Here is a 23,387-nt window from a genome sequence, read left to right as displayed (position 1 = left end):
ACACTTGAAATATAAAGGCACAGACTAGCTCAAAGTAAAAGAATGAAAGAGAGCATACCTACAAACACTTAGCACAAGAAAGATGGTGTGGTTTACATCACTATCAGACAAAATAAACTTTAAGAAGAAAAACTGTTACCAGACAATGACAGCATTGCATAATAATAAAATGGGCCATTCATAAAAAGGACATAACAATTATAAGTGTGTACATACCTATAGAGAGTTTTGAGATACACAAAATAAAAACTAGTAGAATAAAGAGCAACAAATCTACAATCAACAATCATAATAGAATCTTTTAGCACCACTTTATCAGCCACTGATTGAAGAGGTAGATAAAATCAATAAAAACATAAAGGACTTGAACAATATTGTCAATACTGACCTAATTAATATTTACAGACAACACCACCCAACATCAGCAGAATACTAATTCTTTTCAAAGATGACATGAAACACTCACCAACAGAGCCCTTAATGCTGATCATTAAGTCTCAATAATTTCAATTTCAAAGAACTGGAACTCTAGAGAATATGTTCCTTAACCATAATAGTATTAAATTAGATACTCTGACCTTAATATTAAATTAGAAATCAGTAACTGTAAGATAAAGAAAAACAAACCAAACACTGAAAATGAAGCAAACATACCTCTAAATAAAGAAAAAATCTGTGACTCTTAGAAATGTCTTGAACAGAATAATGAAAACTTAAGATATCAATATTTGTGAGGTAGAGCTAAAGCATAGTTTAGATGGAAATTTACAGCTTTGGACAATTAAATCAGGAAAAAAAGGGGCAAAAACAATAATCTGAACCTCTACCTTAAATAGACAAAGAATAGGAATCAAAGTAAATAAAAGAAAGGAAGTATTAAAGAATGGAAATCAGTGAAATAACAAATGGATAAACAATAGAGAAAAATCAATGATGAAAAGCCATTTTTATCACTGATAAATCCCTAGTAAGACTAATTAAAAAGAGAAAGAAAAAACCCACACATTTCCAATATTAGGAATAAAAGAGGGACTAGCAATAAAGACTCTACAGATATTTAAAGCATAATAAAGGCTACATTATTGAAAAAAAAGTCAAAAATTTTTCAAACTAAATTTTAAAATCGGACCTACCCCTTTAAAATAAAACAGAACTATAAAAGTTCTTAGAAATAAAAAAACAGACTAGGGGTGCCTGGGTGGCTCAGTGGGTTAAAGCCTCTGCCTTCAGCTCAGGTCATGATCCCAGGGTCCTGGGATCGAGCCCCACATCGGGCTCTCTGCTCAGCAGGGAGCCTGCTTCCCTCTCTCTCTCTGCCTGCCTCTCTGCCTACTTGTGATCTCTGTCTGTCAAATAAATAAAAAAAATTTTTAAAAACTAAAAAAAAAAAAAAAAAAAAAAACAGACTATCTTCACAACCTTGAGGTAGACAAAGATTTCTAAGACATAATAAGCACTAACCATAACAAAAAATAAACTCTATGTAATCAAAACCTCTGCCAACTAAAAGATAACACTGAGAAAATGATTAGGTGAGGGAGAGACTGAAAAAAAATATTCATAATACATATATATGACAAAGAACTTGTGTCTAGAGTATACGAAGAACTTTTACAAGTCAACAATAAATAGGCAAAATCTGCTTTTTTAAATAAGCAAAATATTTTAACAGATAAATCACAAAAGATATATAAATAACCAATAAGCATTGGAAAACAAATTGAACATCATACTCATCAGGGACATGTAAACTAAACGTGCACTACTGGTAGAGCAAGGCAAGGACCTCTGAATATCCACTCCTCCATAAAAGCAATAGCAACACCGGCAAAAATTGTCAAAATTCATTTTTTCAGAACTCTAGAAATTAACAAGAGACTTTCAACAATCTAACAAGCATTTATCCAAGAAAAATGTGTGAACCTTGTATGAACTCTAAGTTTTGTGGTCTTTTAACTTGTCCTGTTCCCACCTCTCTCCCCAGCTCTGGAGTAATCTTGATACCAACCACTCACAATGTTGGTGCAAACCAGCAGGCTGGCAACCACCGAAGGGGACAGAACACGGTTGCAGCTTCCTAATCCTCCTGGCCCTAGAAAACTATCCCTACTTGACTCCTCTAACAGCTCCCTGAAAAGCTCCTTTTTTAGAATTTGACTTCATTTGACCCACTCAGAGCTCCCAGTGTGTAAACAACACTACCCCTGGGTGTTTGTCCAAAAAAAAAAAAAAAAATTAACAACTGTTTAACATCACAGCTGCCTGAGGCACTAAAACCAGTTGGAGCTAACAAAAGGATGACCAAAAAACAAACAAACAACTTAAAAGGAAAAACTGGGAATAAGATGTCCAAAGGAAGGCCTGAAAAACTACAGTGTATGTCTAGGAATCTAGAAGGCCATGAACATGTCTGGGAAAGTTCTGAGAAGGGCCTAATGGCTCACCTCTGGCTGACACTGAAGCTTTGCACAAGGAGGAAGACAGACTTATAAGCTGCCTCTGGAACTTTGCTGGAAATCATGTCCAACATGCACACACAGGCCATGGTCAAAAATTGGGAGAAGAGATTTGTTTGAGGCATTTAAGAAATCTCTGTACCATCACTGGCGGGCCAGTAAGCTAACTGAGCAGAAATTTCAGTGGCTGCATATGACAAAGAGTACAGATTTCAGAGAAACAGTCTACATACGTCATTAAACAAACAACTAGAAAGAAATCAAACCCTAGGCAGGGGAAGGAAGTTGATGCCCAGAGTTGTCAAATTATACTATTTAATAGGTCTTCTTTTCAAAAAAAAAAAAAAAAGGTACGAAACACAAAGAAATAGGAAATTATAGCACACACAGAAGAAAAAAGCAGTCAATAAACTATCTTTGAGGAAGCCAGACACTGAACTCAGTAGAAAATACTTTATTTTTTTTTAATTTTTTTTTAAAGATTTTATTTATTTATTTGACAGAGAGAGAGATCATAAGTAGACAGAGAGGCAGGCAGAGAGAGAGAGAGAGAGAGAGGGAAGCAGGCTCCCTGCTGAGCAGAGAGCCCGATGCGGGACTCAATCCCAGGACCCTGAGATCATGACCTGAGCCGAAGGCAGCGGCTTAACCCACTGAGCCGCCCAGGCGCCCTAGAAAATACTTTAAATTAGCTTTTATAAATATGTTCAAAGAACCCCCCCAAAAAGTCTAACAACTTAAAGTATGACAACAATATCTCACTAGAAAATATCAATAAAGAAACAGAAATTATAAAAAAGATTCAAAGAGAAATTCTAAAGTCAAAAACTACAATAAATGAATTGAAAAAATAAAAAAAAAAATCACCAAAGGGGCTCAACAACAGATGTGAGAGGACAGAGTAATCAGCAAACTTGAATAGGTTAACTGACATTATCCAGTCTAAGAAACAGAAACAAAAATGAATGAAGAAAAATTAACAGGCCCTCAGAAACTATGGGACACCATCTAGTGTATTAACGCACACATAATGAGAGTCCCAGAAAGAAGGGAGGAACTGGGATGTCTGGGTGGCTCAGTCAGTTAAGCTGCTGCCTTCAGATCAGGTCATGATCCCAAGATCCTGGGATCGAGTCCCACGTCGGGGTCCTTGCTCGGCAGGGAGCCTGCTTCTCTCTCTGCCTCTGCCTGTCACTCTGCCTGCTTATGCGTGCGCACGCTCTCTCTCTCTCTCTCTCTGACAAATAAATAAATAAAATCTTAAAAAAAAAAAAGAAGGGAAGAACTAAGAATGAAGAATGATTACAAAAGAACTCCCTCAAATTAATGGAAAACATTAGTATGCATATTCAAGAAGCTCAATGGATTCCAAATAAGTCTAACTCAAAGAGACCGCACTTAGCCACATCACAGTCAAACTATCAAAAGACAAAGATAAATGGACTATCTTGAGAGTGAAGACAAGTGGCTCATCATTAGAAGGGATTCTTGATAAAATTAATAACTGATTTCTCATCATAAACTATGGTGGCCAGGGCCAATAAGATGACATATTCAAAGTGCTGGGGGAAAAAACCTATTAGCCAAGAAAGGTAAAATTAAGAATAATAATAAAATTATTATTTTACCAATAAAGGTAAAATCAAGAAATTTCTAGGGGTGCCTGCGTGGCTCAGATGGTTAAGCATCTGCCTTCAACTCGGTTCATGATCCCAGGGTCTTGAGATCGAGCCCCACTTTGGGCTCACTGCTCAGCAGGGAGCCTGCTTTTCCCTCCCCTTCTGCTGTTCTCCCTGCTTGTGCTCTCTACCTCTGCCAAATAAATAAACAAAATCTTAAAAAAAAAAGAAAGAAAGAAAGAAAGAAATTTCCACATAACCAAAACTGAGAGAATTCATCACTAGTAGATCTGCCCTACAAGAAATACTAAAAGAATTCCATCCTTCAAGCTGAAATGAATGCAAACTAGACAGTAACTCAAATGTACACAAAGAAACAAAGAATACTAGTAAAGGTCATTACATATGTAAATATAAAGACAGGATAAACATATTTTTATTTGTAATTCTTTCCTTCTGATTTAAAAGACAACTTCATATAATGGTAATTATACAAAATTGTGATGATAGAGTTTAACATATAAAGATATATTTTGGATGACAATAATAGCAAAAAGGAAGTAGAAGGGAAGAGAGCTATTTTAGAGCAAAGTTTTTGTACACAATTGAAATTAAGTTATTATTATAGGAACAAGTTTGTTTCAAGGTAAATTGTCAATTGTAGTCTCTAGAGTGACTACTGAGAAAATAACTAAAAAAAATACAGTAACAGAAAAGTGAGACAGAGTGGAGAGGACAGATGGCAGAGTCATTTAGGAGAGTCACTGGAAACTTACATTAGATGAAAGTGCGATATTTTCCTTCAAGGAGCACATAGTCTAGTGGAAGAATCTGAAGAGTGAACAAAAAATTATCTATTTTGTGTCCAGTGACTGGAAATAAGGAAGGAGAGTAACAGGAGATGAGGCTGAGACTAGATCAAGAAAGGTAAGGAGTGACCTTGGTTCCTAAGGTATGAAGTCATTTAAGGAATTCTGAGAAAAGAAGTGACATGATTTTGAGCAAACAAGTGACTGTGAGTCATTAGGGAGATGCAAAACACAACAAGATAACCACTTTATACTGGTGAAAATGGCTATCATAAAAAGGCAGTAGTAAGTGTCGGTAAAGATGTGGAGAAACTGGAAGCCTCAGACATCGAGGTGGGGAATGTAAAACCGGGCGTCCTCTGTGGAGAACAGTTTGATAATTCCACAAAATTTTAAACATAGAGTTACTGTCTGACCTAGCAATTCCACTACTAGGCACATAACATAACCAAAAAACCTGAAAACAGATGTCTGTCCAAAAACTTATATGAATGCCCATAACAGTATGATTTGTAACAACCTAAAAGTTGAAACGAACCAAATGTCTATCAACTGATGAATGGATAAGCAAAAAGTGATAGAGCCATACCATGGAATATTATTTAGTCATAAGAGGAATCCAGTACTGATACATGCTACAACACAGATGAATCTTGAAACATAATAAGTGAAAAAAGTCAGATGCAAAGGCCACATATAGTATTATTTCATCTATATGAACTACTAAGAGTAGGCAAATCTACAGAAACAGAAAATATATTAGTGACTGCCAAAGGCTGGGGTGGGAGGAGTGGTGTATACAGTTGTTGGAGGTCAAAACAAGGAGTGACTGTTAATGGGTACGAGGTTTCTTTTGGGTGTGATGAAAATGTTCTAAAGTTAGATGAGGCATGGTTGCACAACTCTGTGAATATATTAAAAACCACTGAGTTCTACACTTTAAAAGGTAAATTTTTTAAAAAAGTTAAATTTTATGGTATATTAATTATACCTCAATAAAGCTGGTATAAAACAAAAACCACAAGTTACTATTTCATACTTAGTAGAATGAGTAAAAGGAAAGACTAGAAATTCCAATGTTGGCAAGGATATAGAACATCACTGTTGGTCAAAGGGTAAAACAGCATGACTATCTTGGAGAATTGTTTGGCAGTGTCTTATAAAGTTAAACAGCCATCCATCCTATGACACATCAATTCAACTCCTACTTATTTATTCAAGAGAAGTGAAAAGTTATGACTACAAGACTTGTACAGGAATGTTCATAGCACCTTATTCATAACAGTCTTAAAATGGAAAACCTCCAAATGTCTATCAACAGAACAGGTAAACAAATTGTGGTATATTTATATGATGCAATACTACCCAGCAATTAAAAACAAACTGGTAAGGATGGGAATATGGGTGAATTTCAAAATCATTATCTTAGTAGAAAGAAGCCAAATACACACCCAGAAAAACTATATCATATGATTCTATTTATAGACAGCTAACAAACAGGTAAAGCTAATCCATCATGGTAGAAAACAAGAACACTTGCTTCCAGGGCAGAGCAGATGGAAAGGAGCACAGAATATTCAGGGGTATAACAAATAGCATGGAGGACAAGGGGAGATAGAGAGGAGAAGGGAGTTGAGGGAAATTGGAAGGGGAGGTGAACCATGAGAGACTATGGACTCTGAAAAACAATCTGAGGGTTTTGAAGGGGCGGGGGGGGGGAGGGTGGGGGAACCAGGTGGTGGGTATTGGAGAGGGCACGGATTACATGGAGCACTGGGTGGGGGAAAAAAAAAATAAATACTTTTACGCGAAAAATAAAAAAAAAAAAAAAAAGAAATAAAAAAAAGAATATTCAGGGGTGATGAAAGTAAATCTTGGCAGTTATACAATTTTATAGAATTGTCAAAACTAACCAAAATGAACACATAAGATCTATGCATTTTATTATATGTAAATTTTATCCCAATTTAAAAAATGAAAGAATAGTACACAAAAAAATATTTTACTGAAATATTCAAGGGTGAGGTGATAGGATGTCTGGGATAGGTTTTAAATACTCCAGAAGAAAAAATGGGACTCAGTTAAAAGATTGATATACATGGATAAATGTTCAAAATAAATGATAAGTACATCATGTTTATACTTTTTTCTAGTTTTGCATATGTTTGAAAATCCCCATAATGAAAAGTTAAAAGCTATTCATTCATAAATAAATAACTATTCCTTACTGTAGTTCTGCGGCACAAGTTCTGGGCTCTTTGGAGTTTTCAATTTGTAGGATACATCTCCAATATTAACTGTATCACCTAAAAAGAGAATAAGGAAACACACCATTACAAGAGACAAGAAAACTACACACTATGCCCTTCCCAATGATGATTGCCCTGCCCTACAGAGAAGGACTCTATAGAAATGTACCCACCTCTGCCTGTGTTCAGCCCCATAGACACACCTGCCTATGTCAACCACTATGCTCTAAAACTTGTATCCAAAGTATAAGTTGTATAATGGAAAAGGGAAACACGGGTAAAATTCACATTTTAAACCCTACATTAGGAAAAACAAACAAACAAACAAACAACAACAACAAAAAAACCTGAAGTACAACAGAATTTTATTAACCAGCCTTATTTTCTCATTAAGAACAATACTAATAAAGTCAACAATACAGAAGGATACATTTTGCTTAAGATCATCCAAAACATTCATAAGGTGGCATCTTTTAACACAAATTATAACCTTTTTACATCCTTATAGGTTCTTATTTTTACTATATACAACTTCAAGTTTTCTAGCAACATAACCCAAAAATGCAATATTTCCAGGAAAGCCCCAGCCTATATGCCAAGATTTCCTACATGAAACAAGCAAAAGAGGCAAAAGTTCTCACTTCTACTTGGTGCTAATTTTGTTTAAGTAACATTAATTTCTGGCGGTCTTCCAAAGTATAGGACTAAACCAAACCCTCTCTGCTTTGCTCTCCCCAAAGTAAAATAGATATAGTGATCCCATCTGCACCTGGGACTTCACTTAGAAAGGGCTGAACGACACTTAGAAAAAGTAGCTGTATAAAACACAACTTTCAACATTGCCAGCTGGGAGCTAGTTAGGTAACATGGTGACTAAGGCCTTAAATCATTGTAATAGTAACAAAGCAGCCAACATTTTTTGAATGATTACTATCTTCCAAGTACTTTATACATTCCCAGAATAACCATGTGAGACAGAGGCTTCACAAGTGAGGAAATCTGTAACCCTGTTGAAATATATATATATATTTTATAGATAAATGTATTACAGCTATGTGACAAGTTGAGAGAAAACATCTTGTAAAACACAGGTATACTTATACTTTCCAATACAGAAAACATGTATGTTTAGAGTGTAAATCAAAGGACTTTTCCTCTAAATTAGTCTAAATATCAGCTAATACTTATCGAATACCGGTTACTTGGCAAATATTGTTATAGACACATTCTTTTTTTTTTTTTTTTTTTTTTATTTGACAGACAGATCACAAGTAGGCAGGGAGGCAGGCAGAGAGAGACAGGAGGAGGAGGCAGGCTCCCTGCTGAGCAGAGAGCCAGATGCAGGACTTGATCCCAGGACCCTGAGATCATGACCTGAGCCGAAGGCAGAGGCTTTAACCACTGAGCCACCCAGGCGCCCCTAGACACATTCTTTATGTTACTTCATTTCATCTTGACTCTAAGTAACCTGTGGTTCCCGCAAGTTATTTCATATAACTTCTCTAGCAGAAACCCCATCTCAAACTAGCTTAGTAAAAAAGTCATTGGAGTTGTGGTGACAGCGGTTATGTGAGGGAGCTCACAGGAAGCGTGGGTGACTGAGGAGACCTCGGCTCAGTAACTATTCCACAGCATGGCAGGGAAGGCAATGGAGAAACACAGCAGTCACACAAAGTCACACTCCAGGACAGGCTCACTGAGACACCACCCCCGGCACCACTAGATCCACACCAGGGACGCCACGACCAGAGGACAACATTTTCCCCCATTTCATTTTGATATTTTTCAGACCTGTAGAAAAGTTGGGAAAACACTATTTTAAGTTACAGAAATCATGATTCATCTTTAGTCTAGAGATCCATCTTCTAGTAAGGACCCTGCCACAGGTAAACTGTGCTAAACTCTGCATCATTCCCTTGTGACTCAAAGTCCTGGGCAGGGCACTTCATTGGCCAAGCCTAGGTTACTACCCACAGCCTGGCTGCCCGGACTTGGCAGGGAAAAACGGGGGCCCTGCCTCCTTTCAACACTTACACCACAGAGGATTCCGCCTCTTTCTCCCTTTCTCTCCCTCTCCCAGCTCCCTCTCCTCCTCCATTTCCTTCCTACCTCACCATGATTCCAGGTCTTCCTTGCTTGCTCTTCCTCTCCTCAACGTCCTCTTTTCCGGCCTCTTTTCTATTCCACCTACCACCTCTTCTGGATAAGCTCATCTAATCTTACACCTTTCAGGCAACATATCCCTGGCTCTCAAATTTATTCCACTAACCAAGACCGCAGAATTCCAAACATGGATACCAACAGACAATGAGATGCCTAAAATATGTTAAACCTGACATACTCAAAACTTTTCCACCAAAATATGCTCTACCCACAGTATTCCCCAGTTCTGCTAACGGCAGCTTAATCCCTCCAGGGCTTCAGACCAGAAATCTTGCAGCCATTCTTAACTTTTCTCTCTAGCCTCCTCAGAAAAACCCACGGACTCTGTCTTTAAGATGTATCTAGTATCGTCCACCTCTCACCATATTCTCTATCACCACAATGTTGACCCAAGCCAATTAAAGGTTTATGGTTACTTAGACTTATTTTCTCATTCAAACAGTATTAACTCTTACACAATGACAGATCTGTCTCAACCCTTGCACCCTGAAGCTTATTCTCAACAGAGCAGCCACAGTGATCAAAATAAAATAGGAGTCAAGTAATGCAAGTTCTCACTCAATCTTCACTGTTGCAATGGCCCAAGGGCTATACTGATTCGGCTCCTCCATTTCCTCTCTTACTTCACCTCCTGCCAGTGTCCTCCCGAATTATTCTACTCCAGCCACCTGGTCTCCTAACTCTTCCTTGAACATGTCAGACACATACTCATTTCAGGTTTTTGCACTGGATTTTCCTACTGACTGAAGTGTTTTTCCTAAACATATCCATTTATCAATCAGGAGCCCAACAAAAAGATGGTACATTCAAGCTGAGTAACTGAGGAGAGCAGAATAAAAGAACCATTTGTGAAGGTGGGGCAGAGTTTACGAAAACCAGCAAGGATAGCTCAGTGTCCTGGGACCAGCAGTAACAGAAAGCCACTGCCACCACCAGGCCTCAAGGGGCCTAATGCAAGCAGAGAGAGTAAGTAGAAAGCTTCCTAAAAAGGACTGTGACCCTTTGTGGAGGAACACAGCAAAATCTATGATGGTGACCCAGCAAAGAGTAAGCTGAGGGATAAACATGAAACAAAACTGCAGAACTAAAAGTAGAACGAGATAAATCCACCACCATACTTTGATATTTCAATATATCTCAGTAGCTGATGGAAGAACAAGAAAAAGAAATAGAAGGAGAGAAAAGTAAGAATAATCACTTCTCAGCCTTTGGCAAAGATCAGTTGGAAAATGGGATAGGAAGATCTGAAAACACTATTAACCACTAAATATAAATGACCTTTACTGAACACTATACCCAACAAGGACAGAATACATATTCTTTTTAAACACACATGAAACATTCACCAACTAGATCTTAGGCTGGATCACAAAGCAAATCTTAACAAATTTCAAAGGACTGAAATCATACAAAGTATGTTTTCTGATCAAAATGGAATTAAAAATGAGTAACAAAAAGATAACTGGAAAGTTTCTGAACATTTGGAAATCAAGCAAAAGGCTTCTAAAAAAATCCAAGAAGCAATCACGATGGAAATTAGACTTTTTAAGAAACAGGACAGGGATCAATTAGTCATGTTGGCTGCAGGCAAAGAGAAAAATGATATTTGTCCTTCCTGCCTCCATGTTGATATTTCTGGCCACCTTCTGTTGCCATGCTCTGCTTTTCCTAAACCATCTTATCCATGCCAATGTCCCAACCCGACCTCTGTACAACTAAGTCTTAAATGTCTCCTTTGGCTCAGATTTCTCTCCCGAGTTCCATACCTATCAGTAAGCTACTGGACACGATATTTATATATTCCAGAGATAACTTTAATACCAGAAAAACAGAACTCCAGATTTTCTGTTGTATGTTCTCCAACCAACTCCAACCAGCTCTATCCCTTATATTCCTATCTCAGTGACTGATGCTTTATCCCCGGCCTGAAAGATCTTCCACATCTCTGTCATACCCGTCTTGCTTCAGACAACTACTCCTCAAATATCCTCATCTCCCCATCGAACTTTCCCTAACTTTTCCTTCTGCATGCTCTCCACCTCCATCAAGAATCCCATTCCTGGGGTGCCTGGGTGGCTCAGTGGGTTAAGCCTCTGCCTTCGGCTCAGGTCATATACTCAGGGTCCTGGGATCGAGCCCCACATCGGGCTCTCTGCTCTGCAGGGAGCCTGCTTACTCCTCTCTCTCTTTCTCTGCCTGCCTGTCTGCCTATTTGTAATCCCTGTCTGTCAAATAAATAAATAAAATCTTAAAAAAAAAAAAAAGAATCCCATTCCTGTCTTTCTGCTAGCATACTATCTGGTTCATGTTTCTCACACTGTATTACAATTATTGACTATTATTCCACTACGATAATTGTCTTTAAATTAGGGTACATGCTTTCTAAGGGTATAGAGAATTGGAAGTCTCAAGGAGATCAGTTTTCCAGATCCTCACTTCCGGGTGTTCTCCTGAACACAGATCTGACTGAGGACTGGCCCTGCAGGTTCTCCATTCCCACAGGCCCTTTCAGGAGCCCTCCCACTTATTTCCCTCTGGTGGATGTTGCATTGCTCCAGGGGACTAAACAAATGAGGCATAATACATTATGGTTTAGAAGAGGTCTCTTTTAAAAATTATTCAAATTAACATACACCTGCCTGGGAATAGTTTCTCCATGTCTCATAAATTCCTACTAAAAGTGAAGAGTAGCTTTAGAAATGACTGGTTTGTTTTGGCTTGTGTCAGATATAGTACATAGCAGGGTAGGGAAGTGAGAGTTTATATGGTCAAAAAATCCAAGATGAGAGAGCTCAGACTGCAAAGCAGAGAAAGCTTCAAAAACTGGCTTTTCACATATGTAAAGGTAAGCTGTTTTTCAGCTTTTCTCAACACTTATCTTGAGAACACACTCTTCATATGAACACACACACAAAGGCACCTCTGAACATTTGAAGCAGTACATATATTGATGCTGATCCATTTTCATGTAACTGAAATAGTTTTCAACACTACTGAACTGTTCACAATACACTGGATAAAAACCACAGAGAAAACTTTTACATGTTTCCTTCAGATCAGATGTTTATCTTTCAAAAAGGTAGTTAAAATTTTATTCTCAAATGTCATCATGAAATATTCATTCCGATTACAGTCATTCCTCATCTTATACAATGGTTGTTTTCTAACTCTTATTATGAAAATGTTCTACACTAGCTTCTGAACCAGTTAGTTTTCAGGTCACTAAATACAATATCAAAAGTTGGATCATGAGGTCTAAAACTGATTAATTTATTTCCGATTTTTATACATGACTTTAACTGTTCTCAAAAGCCCATAAACAAAGTTCACTACACATTTAATAGAACAATACCATGCCTTCTACCATAGTCCTCATTACATAAGTAACTTATTTTAACTGCTATTACATTACTTATTATAAATTATATTAAAGAACAAAATTACACAACCATATATTATGAAATAGGTAATTTAAACATGTAACTACTAGATTCCTTTATTCTTGTCTTTATTGTATCTAGTAATCCAGCCTATAAAATGTGGCAATTCCATACCTCAATATTATCAAAGCCATCTATGAAAAACCCACCGCAAATATCATTCTCAATGGAGAAAAACTGAAAGCTTTTCCACTAAGGTCAGGAACACGGCAGGGATGTCCGTTATCACCACTGCTATTCAACATAGTACTAGAAGTCCTAGCTTCAGCAATCAGACAACAAAAGGAAATTAAAGGCATCCAAATTGGCAAAGAAGAAGTCAAACTATCACTCTTCGCAGATGATATGATACTATATGTGGAAAACCCAAAAGACTCCACTCCAAAACTGCTAGAACTTGTACAGGAATTCAGTAAAGTGTCAGGATATAAAATCAATGCACAGAAATCAGTTGCATTTCTCTACACCAACAACAAGACAGAAGAAAGAGAAATTAAGGAGTCCATCCCATTTACAATTGCACCCAAAACTATAAGATACCTAGGAATAAATCTAACCAAAGAGACTAAGAATCTATACACAGAAAACTATAAAGTACTCATGAAAGAAATTGAGGAAGACACAAAGAAATGGAAAAATGTTCCATGCTCCTGGATTGGAAGAATAAATATTGTGAAAATGTCTATGCTACCTAAAGCAATCTACACATTTAATGCAATTCCTATCAAAGTACCATCCATTTTTTTCAAAGAAATGGAACAAATAATCCTAAAATTTATATGGAACCAGAAAAGACCTCGAATAGCCAAAGCAATATTGAAAAAGAAAGCCAAAGTTGGTGGCATCACAATTCCGGACTTCAAGCTCTATTACAAAGCTGTCATCATCAAGACAGCATGGTACTGGCACAAAAACAGACACATAGATCAATGGAACAGAATAGAGAGCCCAGAAATAGACCCTCAACTCTATGGTCAACTAATCTTCGACAAAGCAGGAAAGAATATCCAATGGAAAAAAGACAGCCTCTTCAACAAATGGTGTTGGGAAAATTGGACAGCCACATGCAGAAAAATGAAATTGGATCATTTCCTTACACCACACACGAAAATAGACTCAAAATGGATGAAGGACCTCAATGTGAGAAAGGAATCCATCAAAATCCTTGAGGAGAACACAGGCAGCAACCTCTTCGACCTCAGCCGCAGCAACATCTTCCTAGGAACATAGCCAAAGGCAAGGGAAGCAAGGGCAAAAATGAACTATTGGGATTTCATCAAGATCAAAAGCTTTTGCACAGCAAAGGAAACAGTTAACAAAACCAAAAGACAACTGACAGAATGGGAGAATATATTTGCAAATGACATATCAGATAAAGGGCTAGTGTCCAAAATTTATAAAGAACTTAGCAAACTCAACACCCAAAGAACAAATAATCCAATCAAGAAATGGGCAGAGGACATGAACAGACATTTCTGCAAAGAAGACATCCAGATGGCCAACAGACACATGAAAAAGTGCTCCACATCACTCGGCATCAGGGAAATACAAATCAAAACCACAATGAGATACCACCTCACACCAGTCAGAATGGCTAAAATTAACAAGTCAGGAAATGACAGATGCTGGCGAGGATGTGGAGAAAGGGGAACCCTCCTACACTGTTGGTGGGAATGCAAGCTGGTGCAACCACTCTGGAAAACAGCATGGAGGTTCCTCAAAATGTTGAAAATAGAACTCCCCTATGACCCAGCAATTGCACTGCTGGGTATTTACCCTAAAGATACAAACGTAGTGATCCGAAGGGGCATGTGCACCCAAATGTTTATAGCAGCAATGTCTACAATAGCCAAACTATGGAAAGAACCTAGATGTCCATCAACAGACGAATGGATAAAGAAGATGTGGTATATATACACAATGGAATACTATGCAGCCATCAAAAGAAATGAAATCTTGCCATTTGCGACGACGTGGATGGAACTAGAGGGTATCATGCTTAGCGAAATAAGTCAATCGGAGAAAGACAACTATCATATGATCTCCCTGATATGAGGGAGAGGAGATGCAACATGGGGGGTTAAGGGTGTAGGAGAAGAATAAATGAAACAAGATGGGATTGGGAGGGAGACAAACCATAAGTGACTCTTAATCTCACAAAACAAACTGAGGGTTAATGGGGGGAGGGGGTTGGGGGGTGGGATTATGGACATTGGGGAGGGTATGTGCTATGGTGAGTGCTGTGAAGTGTGTAAACCTGGCGATTCACAGACCTGTACCCCTGGGGATAAAAAGATATTATATGTTTAAAAAAAATAAAATTTAAAATGTGGCAATTCATCTTTCAGTGGCTTTTAAAACATTCCTTAAAATATATATTAACAGTCATTTGAACTGAAAGGAAAAATACTTTTTTTCTGTCAGAAACTCTAAGTTAGCTGACTGAATTGATAGTTACAGATTATCTTTTTGAATTATAAAAACTAAAATTTGATGAAAAAATATTTAAACATGTGAGAGAAGCATTTTCTCAAAAAAAAAAAAAAAAAGAAAAAACCGGCTGTATTGGCAAAGGTCTGATGAATGAAGGGTTAATTTTATTAACTCTTTCTGAGCACATTAGACTAGACAAGCAGCCTCTTTGGGAGGAAATAATCATAGCCATTTGATAAATTTTGGTAGAGCCTTCTTAGTGAACCTCCCAGAAATGGAGGCAGGAGTGATTCTACTGGCTAGGTCAGCAACCCTACATGCAAGTCATGTGGTTTCCAATTCTTTGCTATGAACAAAGCTGAAAAGGCTATAATCGAGTTGTCAGTTGATAGATAACTAAAAATAACATTTTTGATAGTTAATCAACATATTATTTTTGGCTCATAAGTAAAAAGTCTACAAAGAATTGAGCAATACTGGTATATCAAAACTATTTATACTGCAGCAATAATTAATATACAATTAGGGACTATTAATTATGCTAATTAATATTTAACCGGGAGAAAGCACCACTCATGTTACTAACAGGTATGTTTCCATAAAATTTTATGTTTTTTAGAAATTTGAAATATATTGATATTCTTTTGAACTGTGCTTTAATAATTGTAATAACATGTTTTAACATTAGACATTTTTTTGTTGCAGAAAAATATGATAAAGACAAAACATTTCAAGAAAAAAATATTAAGATAAAATTATGAGGAGTAAGTGTAATTGAAACACAAATTCAAGAAGATAAAAATAATGTAAACTTTCTGACAGTTAAGTAAGAGCTCTTTATTTTTCAAAACAGAGATAGTGGCTAACAAATTACTAGGGTACTGTTTCGATTTAAAAGATACACTTTGACTGTTAGCAATTTTTGTTTTAAATGTCAATATTTACAACACACTGAAAACACCATACTCTGGAACCATTTATTCTTATCAGGAAAATTTCTAGATATCAACTTCAAAATATACAAAGGGATACATATTTGCAAAATCCTTTTAAGAGATAAGTGAGAAAAATGTTTGAAGATCACTGTTCAGTCTGTAAGACCACAGCATTTTGTGGGCAGGGCCCAGGTTTTAATCACCTTTGTACTCATAGTGCCAAAAATAGTATCTTAAACCAAGCAGGTGTTCAATAAATGTTTGATAAATGAATATGTAAATGAATGATTATAGCTTTTAATTAAATACTGTTTTCTTGAGGATTGTTTTAAGCCTTAGTTCACCCATTTTCTGTATTCTTTGAGAACAGCATATCTTTCAAAATGCTCAGAAATCAAGTCATTTGTAAAGAATGCATTTGAATGAAGTAGTATAAGTATTAATCTAAAGAGAATTGAAGATACTTATAACACAATAGGTAACACAACTTAGGCAGAAGAGACTAATGTATACCATTCCTCAAATACACTATTTTGGTTAAGTGTAATCATTTTTAAAAAAGATTTTAGTTAATAAGATAATGGAAATTATTAGAATAACAAGAAGAAATTAACAAGTACAGATTGTTATAAAATATGCTGTATAACATTTAATTACATTTATTATTATAAATAATGTAAAAAAATAACCACACATAACTCAGATTAACCTAAATCCTGTATAGCACAAACTATCACCTAAATACTACTACCAACAAAGTGATATATATTTTATTCAGGCATAGAAAGTATGGACTTGAAAATTAAAAGCCCTGAAAAGAATCCAAAAGATAAAAGCTCCCAAATGAAATTAAATTTAAGGCTCATTTAGAGTTATAAGGCTTGCTTTTATCACTTGCAATGATCCTAATTTAAAGGAATTTCCCAAAGGTTTGTCAGAAAATAATTTCTATATTCAAGCAATAATCAATAGTATCTTTTAAATAATACTTATTCTTGTACTAACCCCTTTGGATATTATGTACTTGATTTTTACCAGACAGCTGTTTTGTTTTACCTGCTCAATATTCTTTCTCCTTTTGACAATGGAATCCCTCTCTCCAGTGGGGAAACCCATCCCATTTGGTTTGGGTAGAGTACCACTCATCCCACTCTTTACCCCTGCACCAAAACTTCCAGAAATAAGTATCCTGCACAACCGTTGCCAGAACATTCCACCAACTGGCCACAATGACTGGTTTAGGCACAGGATCCAAGGCTGGCCAATAATTGTTCTCACAAGGATTTTTGTCAGAGCTCACAGGAAAAGATGTTCTCTCCTCTTCTAACAGTGTGAATTGTAAGGACAATCAAAATCTGGGGCTCTCAGTAAGGCTATCACTCCTACTACTTGAAGAAATCCTGGCAGATACTGAAACCAATACAGCAAAAAGCAAATCTAACAAATGGAGAGTGGAAGTGGCGGAACGACGGGGAAAGGCAGAGAGAACCCTAAAAATATTTGAACATCCTGTATCTAACCTTCAACCATTGGACCTCCCGCCTATGTAAACCATGTTTTTCTATACACGTTTTCCCCTGAATAAAGGGAATCACTCTCGGTGACACTCACTGATTTAGTGTCACCATTTTTTTTTTAATACAAAAATTAGACCCAAGAGAAAACCAAATACATCAGCAAATTCCAGGTTAGTCTGCATGTTCCTACAACACAGATCTTCCCAAAATTTTATTAGGTAACATCTGTTTCAGGATTTTACTGCTAAATTATTTAATATACAAGGGTCAGAGCATCCTGAGTCACAATAACCTGCTGCAGGTTGAGGGTAGTTAATAATTTTCCCAAAGTTCAATACCTACTAAATACAGAGCTAAGACTGAAACATAGTGGAGTTTCTCCCTGTATACTGTATTTCTCAGTTAAAGCAGAAGTTCCCTATTCCCCTCCCCAAAGTCATTAATTCTACTGAAGCCCAAGAATCAAATCTTAAAGTCACACACACACAAAAATGCATCATGGATGGATAGATGTCTTTTGCATTTTTTATATATTTAAAAATAGATTACCTACAGCACCTGGCTGGCTCATCGGTAGGGCATCTGACTCTTGATCTCAGGGTCTTGAATTCAAGACCTCTGGGTCTTGAACTGGGTCTGGGTCAACACTGGGTGTAGAGATTACTTTAAAAAACAAATAAATAAATAAAAGTAGACAACCTGGATGTCCACGAATGGGAAACTGGTAAAATAATATAAATACATGAGCTTAATATATACTTAATTGTGTATAGCAATATTTATCACTTTGTTAATATGTTCACAATAATGGTTAAGAATAAATTATAAAACATACATGATCCCATTTTTTAAAAGGAAATGTGTATTTATACAAATAAATAAATATTATATGTATTTTTATAAAATCTGCTAATATTAACACCAAAAAGTTGACAATTATGACTTTGCATGAGAGAATTAGGTCTTAGGGGATTTGTATTTCACTTTCCTATAATGAGCACAAATTTCTTGTACAAAAAGCATTTTTAAATATTTCTTTAAGCAAATGTATTTCATACATAAAGTCATAATGATAAAATAGTGAATTCTTTTAATAATAATGGTATTAAATGACAGTATTAAACATGTCATGGTAGATTTATACAATTATGTTTCCAAGTTTACATTTGATTTTACTTTATGGTATATCTAAACCCGTTTAATGTCAGAGTCCTACTGAACCAACTCGTTTGGCTCCATCTGTGAAAACACCAATAATCTTTATTGAAAACTCTTGTCCATCAGGCTCCTTGCTCCGCAGGGAGCCCCCTTCTCCCTCTGCCTGCCTCTCCCCCTGCTTGTGTTCTCTCTCTGACAAATAAATGTTTAAAAAAAAAGAAAAAGAAAAAGAAAGGAAAAGAAATCTTTGCAGTAGTTAACCGACTTGTAAATCTCTTTGTTCCTAAAACTAAGAGAAATACTATTTATTGAAGTATAAAGAGATATAAAGAATTTACAAATTACAGATACTTAAACTATCCAACAGCAAAAGATAAAAGCTGTAGGTTTGGGGATTTTTTTTTTTTTTTTAACATAAATGACGTTCTCCTTCTGCTTACAAGGCTTTATAAAGCGCCTATCTTGAAAGCCAACAAGGCAATTCCTGCCTCTCCTGCTCCTTCTCTGTATGAATTTTAGCGTTAAAAGCCACTGGGTGCTTATTACGTACAAAATGTTGACAGGAACCAAAAGGAAAATAAAGACAAATAAGACATTCATACAATCCAGGAGAGACAATAACAGTAGATAACGTGAATCTACTATTTATGTATTTATGTGTGTTTCCTCTTTTTCCAAACCACTAGCAAGCAAGGTCAACTACATGCAGAGAGATGAGTTACTGGTCACGTGTGTATGGAGCTAGGAGCATCTTTCCAACCTAAACTGTAATTCATTGCAGCATAGTGCTATTTGTGGTTTTATCTGTGTATGCCCTCTGGTTCAAACTGAGACATGTCAACCTTGATGGTCAACATTATATACTGGGATAGCCAAGCACTTGCCTCCTGTTTACTTGGCTCTCAATTGTTCTTAATAGAGTTCGTATCTCTGGTGAAGTTCCAACAGCATTCATCCATAGTCCTCCTACCTTCAACCTTGCAACAGCAAGGCAAGTAGGTTTAGCACAATTTATTCCTCCTGGTATGATCCTGCTAGGGTTAGTGACTGAGTCTAAAAAGTTAGTATGTTGTCTGTAATGTGATCATGAGTCTCACATTTGAAGCAAATCCTGTACTTGGATTTGTTGGACATAATTTTGAGGACATTTTTAATGTTTTTATAATCAACATATATTATTCATGTACAAGGAACAATTTTTTAAGTTCATATCAATTAACTTTTTTCCACATGCCCACCCAGCTAGTTGTGACAGTTCTAGACCTAAAGTAACTGGTTTCATTTCACCTAATGCCAAGAAAACAAAACAACTCCCATATAGCTGAATATATAGAGATATAAAGAATTATAAAGAAGTTATCTTTTACTGAACATTAATATGTGGCAGGAATTATATGAAATAAGTAAATCCTCATAACAATCCTATCAAATATACTCTCCTTATCCTCATTTTACAGTTAAGAAAACTGGGACACAACACCTGCTGTGTGATGAACACGGGGTGTTGTTATACGCAACTGATGAATTGTTGAACACTATATCTAAAACTAATGATATACTATATGTTGGCTAACTGAACATAATTTAAAAAAGAAAAGAAAAGAAAACTGGGACACAAAATTGAGTAGCCCACCCACCCTCAAAAGTCCATATCCAGACAATGCAAAAATGGACTCCAACCCATTTTTTTACGCTGACCTGTTTGTTTCACTCCAAAACCAAGTTAGAGATTACACTGCACTTCTACCCTTGTCCTCTCTGATTTCTAGAACAAAGAAGCAACAAACAAACAAAAACCTCTAACAAATAAACAAACATCATAGAAGTCACAATAACAGATAAAGGGGCAAAATTTGAAATCACAACTCCACGTAGGAGAAAGAAAAAAACCATTTGTTGAATGAATGAACGAACGATGGAAGAAAGAAAGAACGACCGAAATGTATGGGACCTAAATTTCCTGGTGAGGAAAATTATTGGGGCAGAGTTGCAAGAGGAACAATGAAACCTGCAACTTCCTAGTAAAACCCTCCATTATTCTAAGCAACAATGACACTGATATCTTGCTTAGAATCACTCTGCCATTCAAGAGCAGCGACAACATACATCCCTCCTCTTAACCAGCACAAATGCTCTAATTCCAACATACAACAACAACAACAACAAAAGATTCCTAAAACCAGCTCTGGTAGATCCAAACAAACAAGCAAAACAAAAACAAAGCAAAGCAAGAGAAACCAAAACAAAACAAAACAAAACAAAACTGAGCTTAGGAATCAGAGCACGTGATTCTAAAGCAGTCCCTTGTTAGCTGTGTGATCTTAAGTCACTTTTCCCTTCTGGATCTCAATGACTCAATTGTACAGTCGTGAGTTTTAAAATTAAGTTGTGATATTCAGCGCCAATAAGATGTGAGCACTGTGAGAAAGGAAAACCCCTGGAAAAGTCAGAAAGGCTTGTGTATACGTTTAAAACACTATAACGATGGGATCCTTGGCGAGAATGCACACTTCCATGCCGTCACTAGCCCCGGCTGGAACAGGACACAGCCCGGCTTCCAGGCCCTTGAGACTCAGAGGGCAAGGTCAAGCCCAGGTTTCAACAACTCCTGAGGGCTGCTGCGTTAACCCCAAGAGTACTGTAATCCAAATCAGCATCCTGGGAGTAAAAGCAGCAGTGAAGGAAGGGGAATGCACTATTCCGGGTCATCAGAAACCTTAGCGGGGCTCCCTCGGGCTACAGAAGAGGCCCAGAGAGTGCAAGCGCCTGGCCTCGCACTACACAGCAGCTAGCCCGGAGACCGACCGGGACTTGAACCTCTCTCTCTCTCTCTCTCTCTCTGGGCTTCCCCCCACAGCGCTTCTTCCCAGCGGCGCAGCAGGGAGTGGGGTACAGAGGAGCGCAGGGGCCCCCCCAGCACAGACCGTAGGGGCGTCCCTGGGTTACCTGTGTCGGCTCCCGCCCCGGCATGCAGCAGTCTGACCTCTGACCACCGACCGTCGCCGCCGGGCCTGCCCCGCACCACCTGTCGCAGGAGCAACCGCACGCGCCGCGCCGCCGGGCCTCCGCGGCCGCCAGGGGCCCCGAGGAGCAAAAGCCGGGATTGCATGGCACCGGGCGTGGCGCCGGGGCCGGGGAGCGGGTCCCACGCGAGCCGCGTCCGGGACGGGCAGCGTGAGGCGGCGCGGCGAGAGGGACAGGAAGCGGCACCGCGCCGAGTCCCCCGGAAACTCCTTCCCCCCGGCGCGGCTGGCTCACCGGTTTCGGGCCGGCCGGGCCCACGCGGGCGGACGGATCCTGCGGAGCGCGAGTCGCAGGAGCCCGCATCGGCCGCCAGGGTCCCGCACCCGGCGCCGGGGGCCCAGGACGAGACCGCGCGGCGAAGCGCTGAGCCCAGGCCGCCGCCCGGATGTCGGTGCGGCGGAGCTGCGGGCCTGGGCTCCAGGGCTGGCCTACCCCGCACCTGCGTCGGTTCACCTGGGTTCCCCAGGCCGGTCTCCAGTCGTTGCCCTGCAGTCCCGTAAACCTGAGTTCGGGGAGTGCCGAAGGGTTTTAGGATCGTTGAATGGTGTGACTCTTAAGAGGCAAGTCTTGTTTCTTGGTTAATGGCCCAGTCTTACTATATTGCGCTCCCCTGTACGTTGCTTCAAGTCCTTTAAAGAAATTGCGTACCTATTCTCCAGATTGTGGGAACTTTCACCTATTTCGATTCATTGTAACCTTACAATGAATGTGCTTCCGTGAGGTGTTTGAAAACCTTTATTTTTTGTTTGTTTGTTTTCTAGATTTATATTTCTATATCTATTTCATCATGCATTCATGTTTTCATCTTCCATTTCTTATTATATTATATATATTCTTACATTAAATATATTTCATCTTATATTCTAAATGCAAAAGTGACATCTTAGTGATATATACAAATTGCCAAAATGTCAGAAAGGACCCCAATCAAGCACTTGTTCAGTCATTCTGCAGTAGAAGATTTCTATAAATATAACTTAGGTCTTTAATAAGAGGAAAAAAGTAGGACACTGTCTAAAGCTGCGTCCCTGTCACACATGCCCAAAGGCGGAAGAGGTCCTACCACAAAGCAAACTAAGCCTAATATAATTATACAGCATCTCCAAAATGTCAGGAGTGAATTGACTAAGGCAAAGTGTTTCAATCAAGTAATACAAAACAAACAGCAAACAAAAAGAATGCAGAGGGCTTCCCGTGCAGCTAGAGACCTTGGTAATTCTGGATCTGTCACTGTCTTTATATGGAGCACCTACTATGTCAGCCCTGTGACAGGTGCTGAGAGGTGATAGGAGGATGTAAAAGAAAAGCTGAGTTAGCTAAGGCTTTGTGCATCTTGCTGAGGACGTAAGAGGCAAAGGCTGAAACCGGCTTCTAACCTAGTGAGGACACAGTGAAAGTAAAAGTAAACGTTTGCATAGTGCATTACAACAGGGTTTCACGCGTATGCTCTCATATCTTCGCTACAGCCCTATGTGACTGCTAGGGGGAAATGATGGAAATGCAAGGTGTAATGCTGTTTGAAATGTTTGTCCCAGTTGGTGTTCATAGTGTGTGCCAGGCCTTGTGCTAAACACTTCAGTGCAA

The 23,387-nt window shown here is 38.1% G+C and overlaps 1 protein-coding gene across 1 annotated transcript in view; it reads right to left on the bottom strand.

Annotated features, from left to right (window-relative positions):
* Positions 1-21,888, bottom strand: part of LOC111147002 (von Willebrand factor A domain containing 8) — a 335,372-nt gene extending 313,484 nt beyond the window's left edge. Inside the window, exons 1-2 of the mRNA XM_022502835.1 lie at positions 21,726-21,888; positions 7,113-7,190 (exon numbers count right to left, since the gene is read on the bottom strand). Coding sequence (XP_022358543.1) covers positions 7,113-7,190; positions 21,726-21,888 — 241 coding nt within the window. The remainder of the gene's footprint in view (positions 1-7,112; positions 7,191-21,725) is intronic.
* Between the last annotated feature and the right edge of the window lie 1,499 nt (positions 21,889-23,387).

Source organism: Enhydra lutris, unplaced genomic scaffold (genome assembly GCF_002288905.1).
Source record: "Enhydra lutris kenyoni isolate GAN:26980312 unplaced genomic scaffold, ASM228890v2 scaffoldscaffold15, whole genome shotgun sequence".
Lineage (NCBI taxonomy): Eukaryota > Metazoa > Chordata > Mammalia > Carnivora > Mustelidae > Enhydra > Enhydra lutris.
Note: the sequence above shows the minus strand (reverse complement) of the source record. Positions and strands in the feature narration are given on the sequence as shown.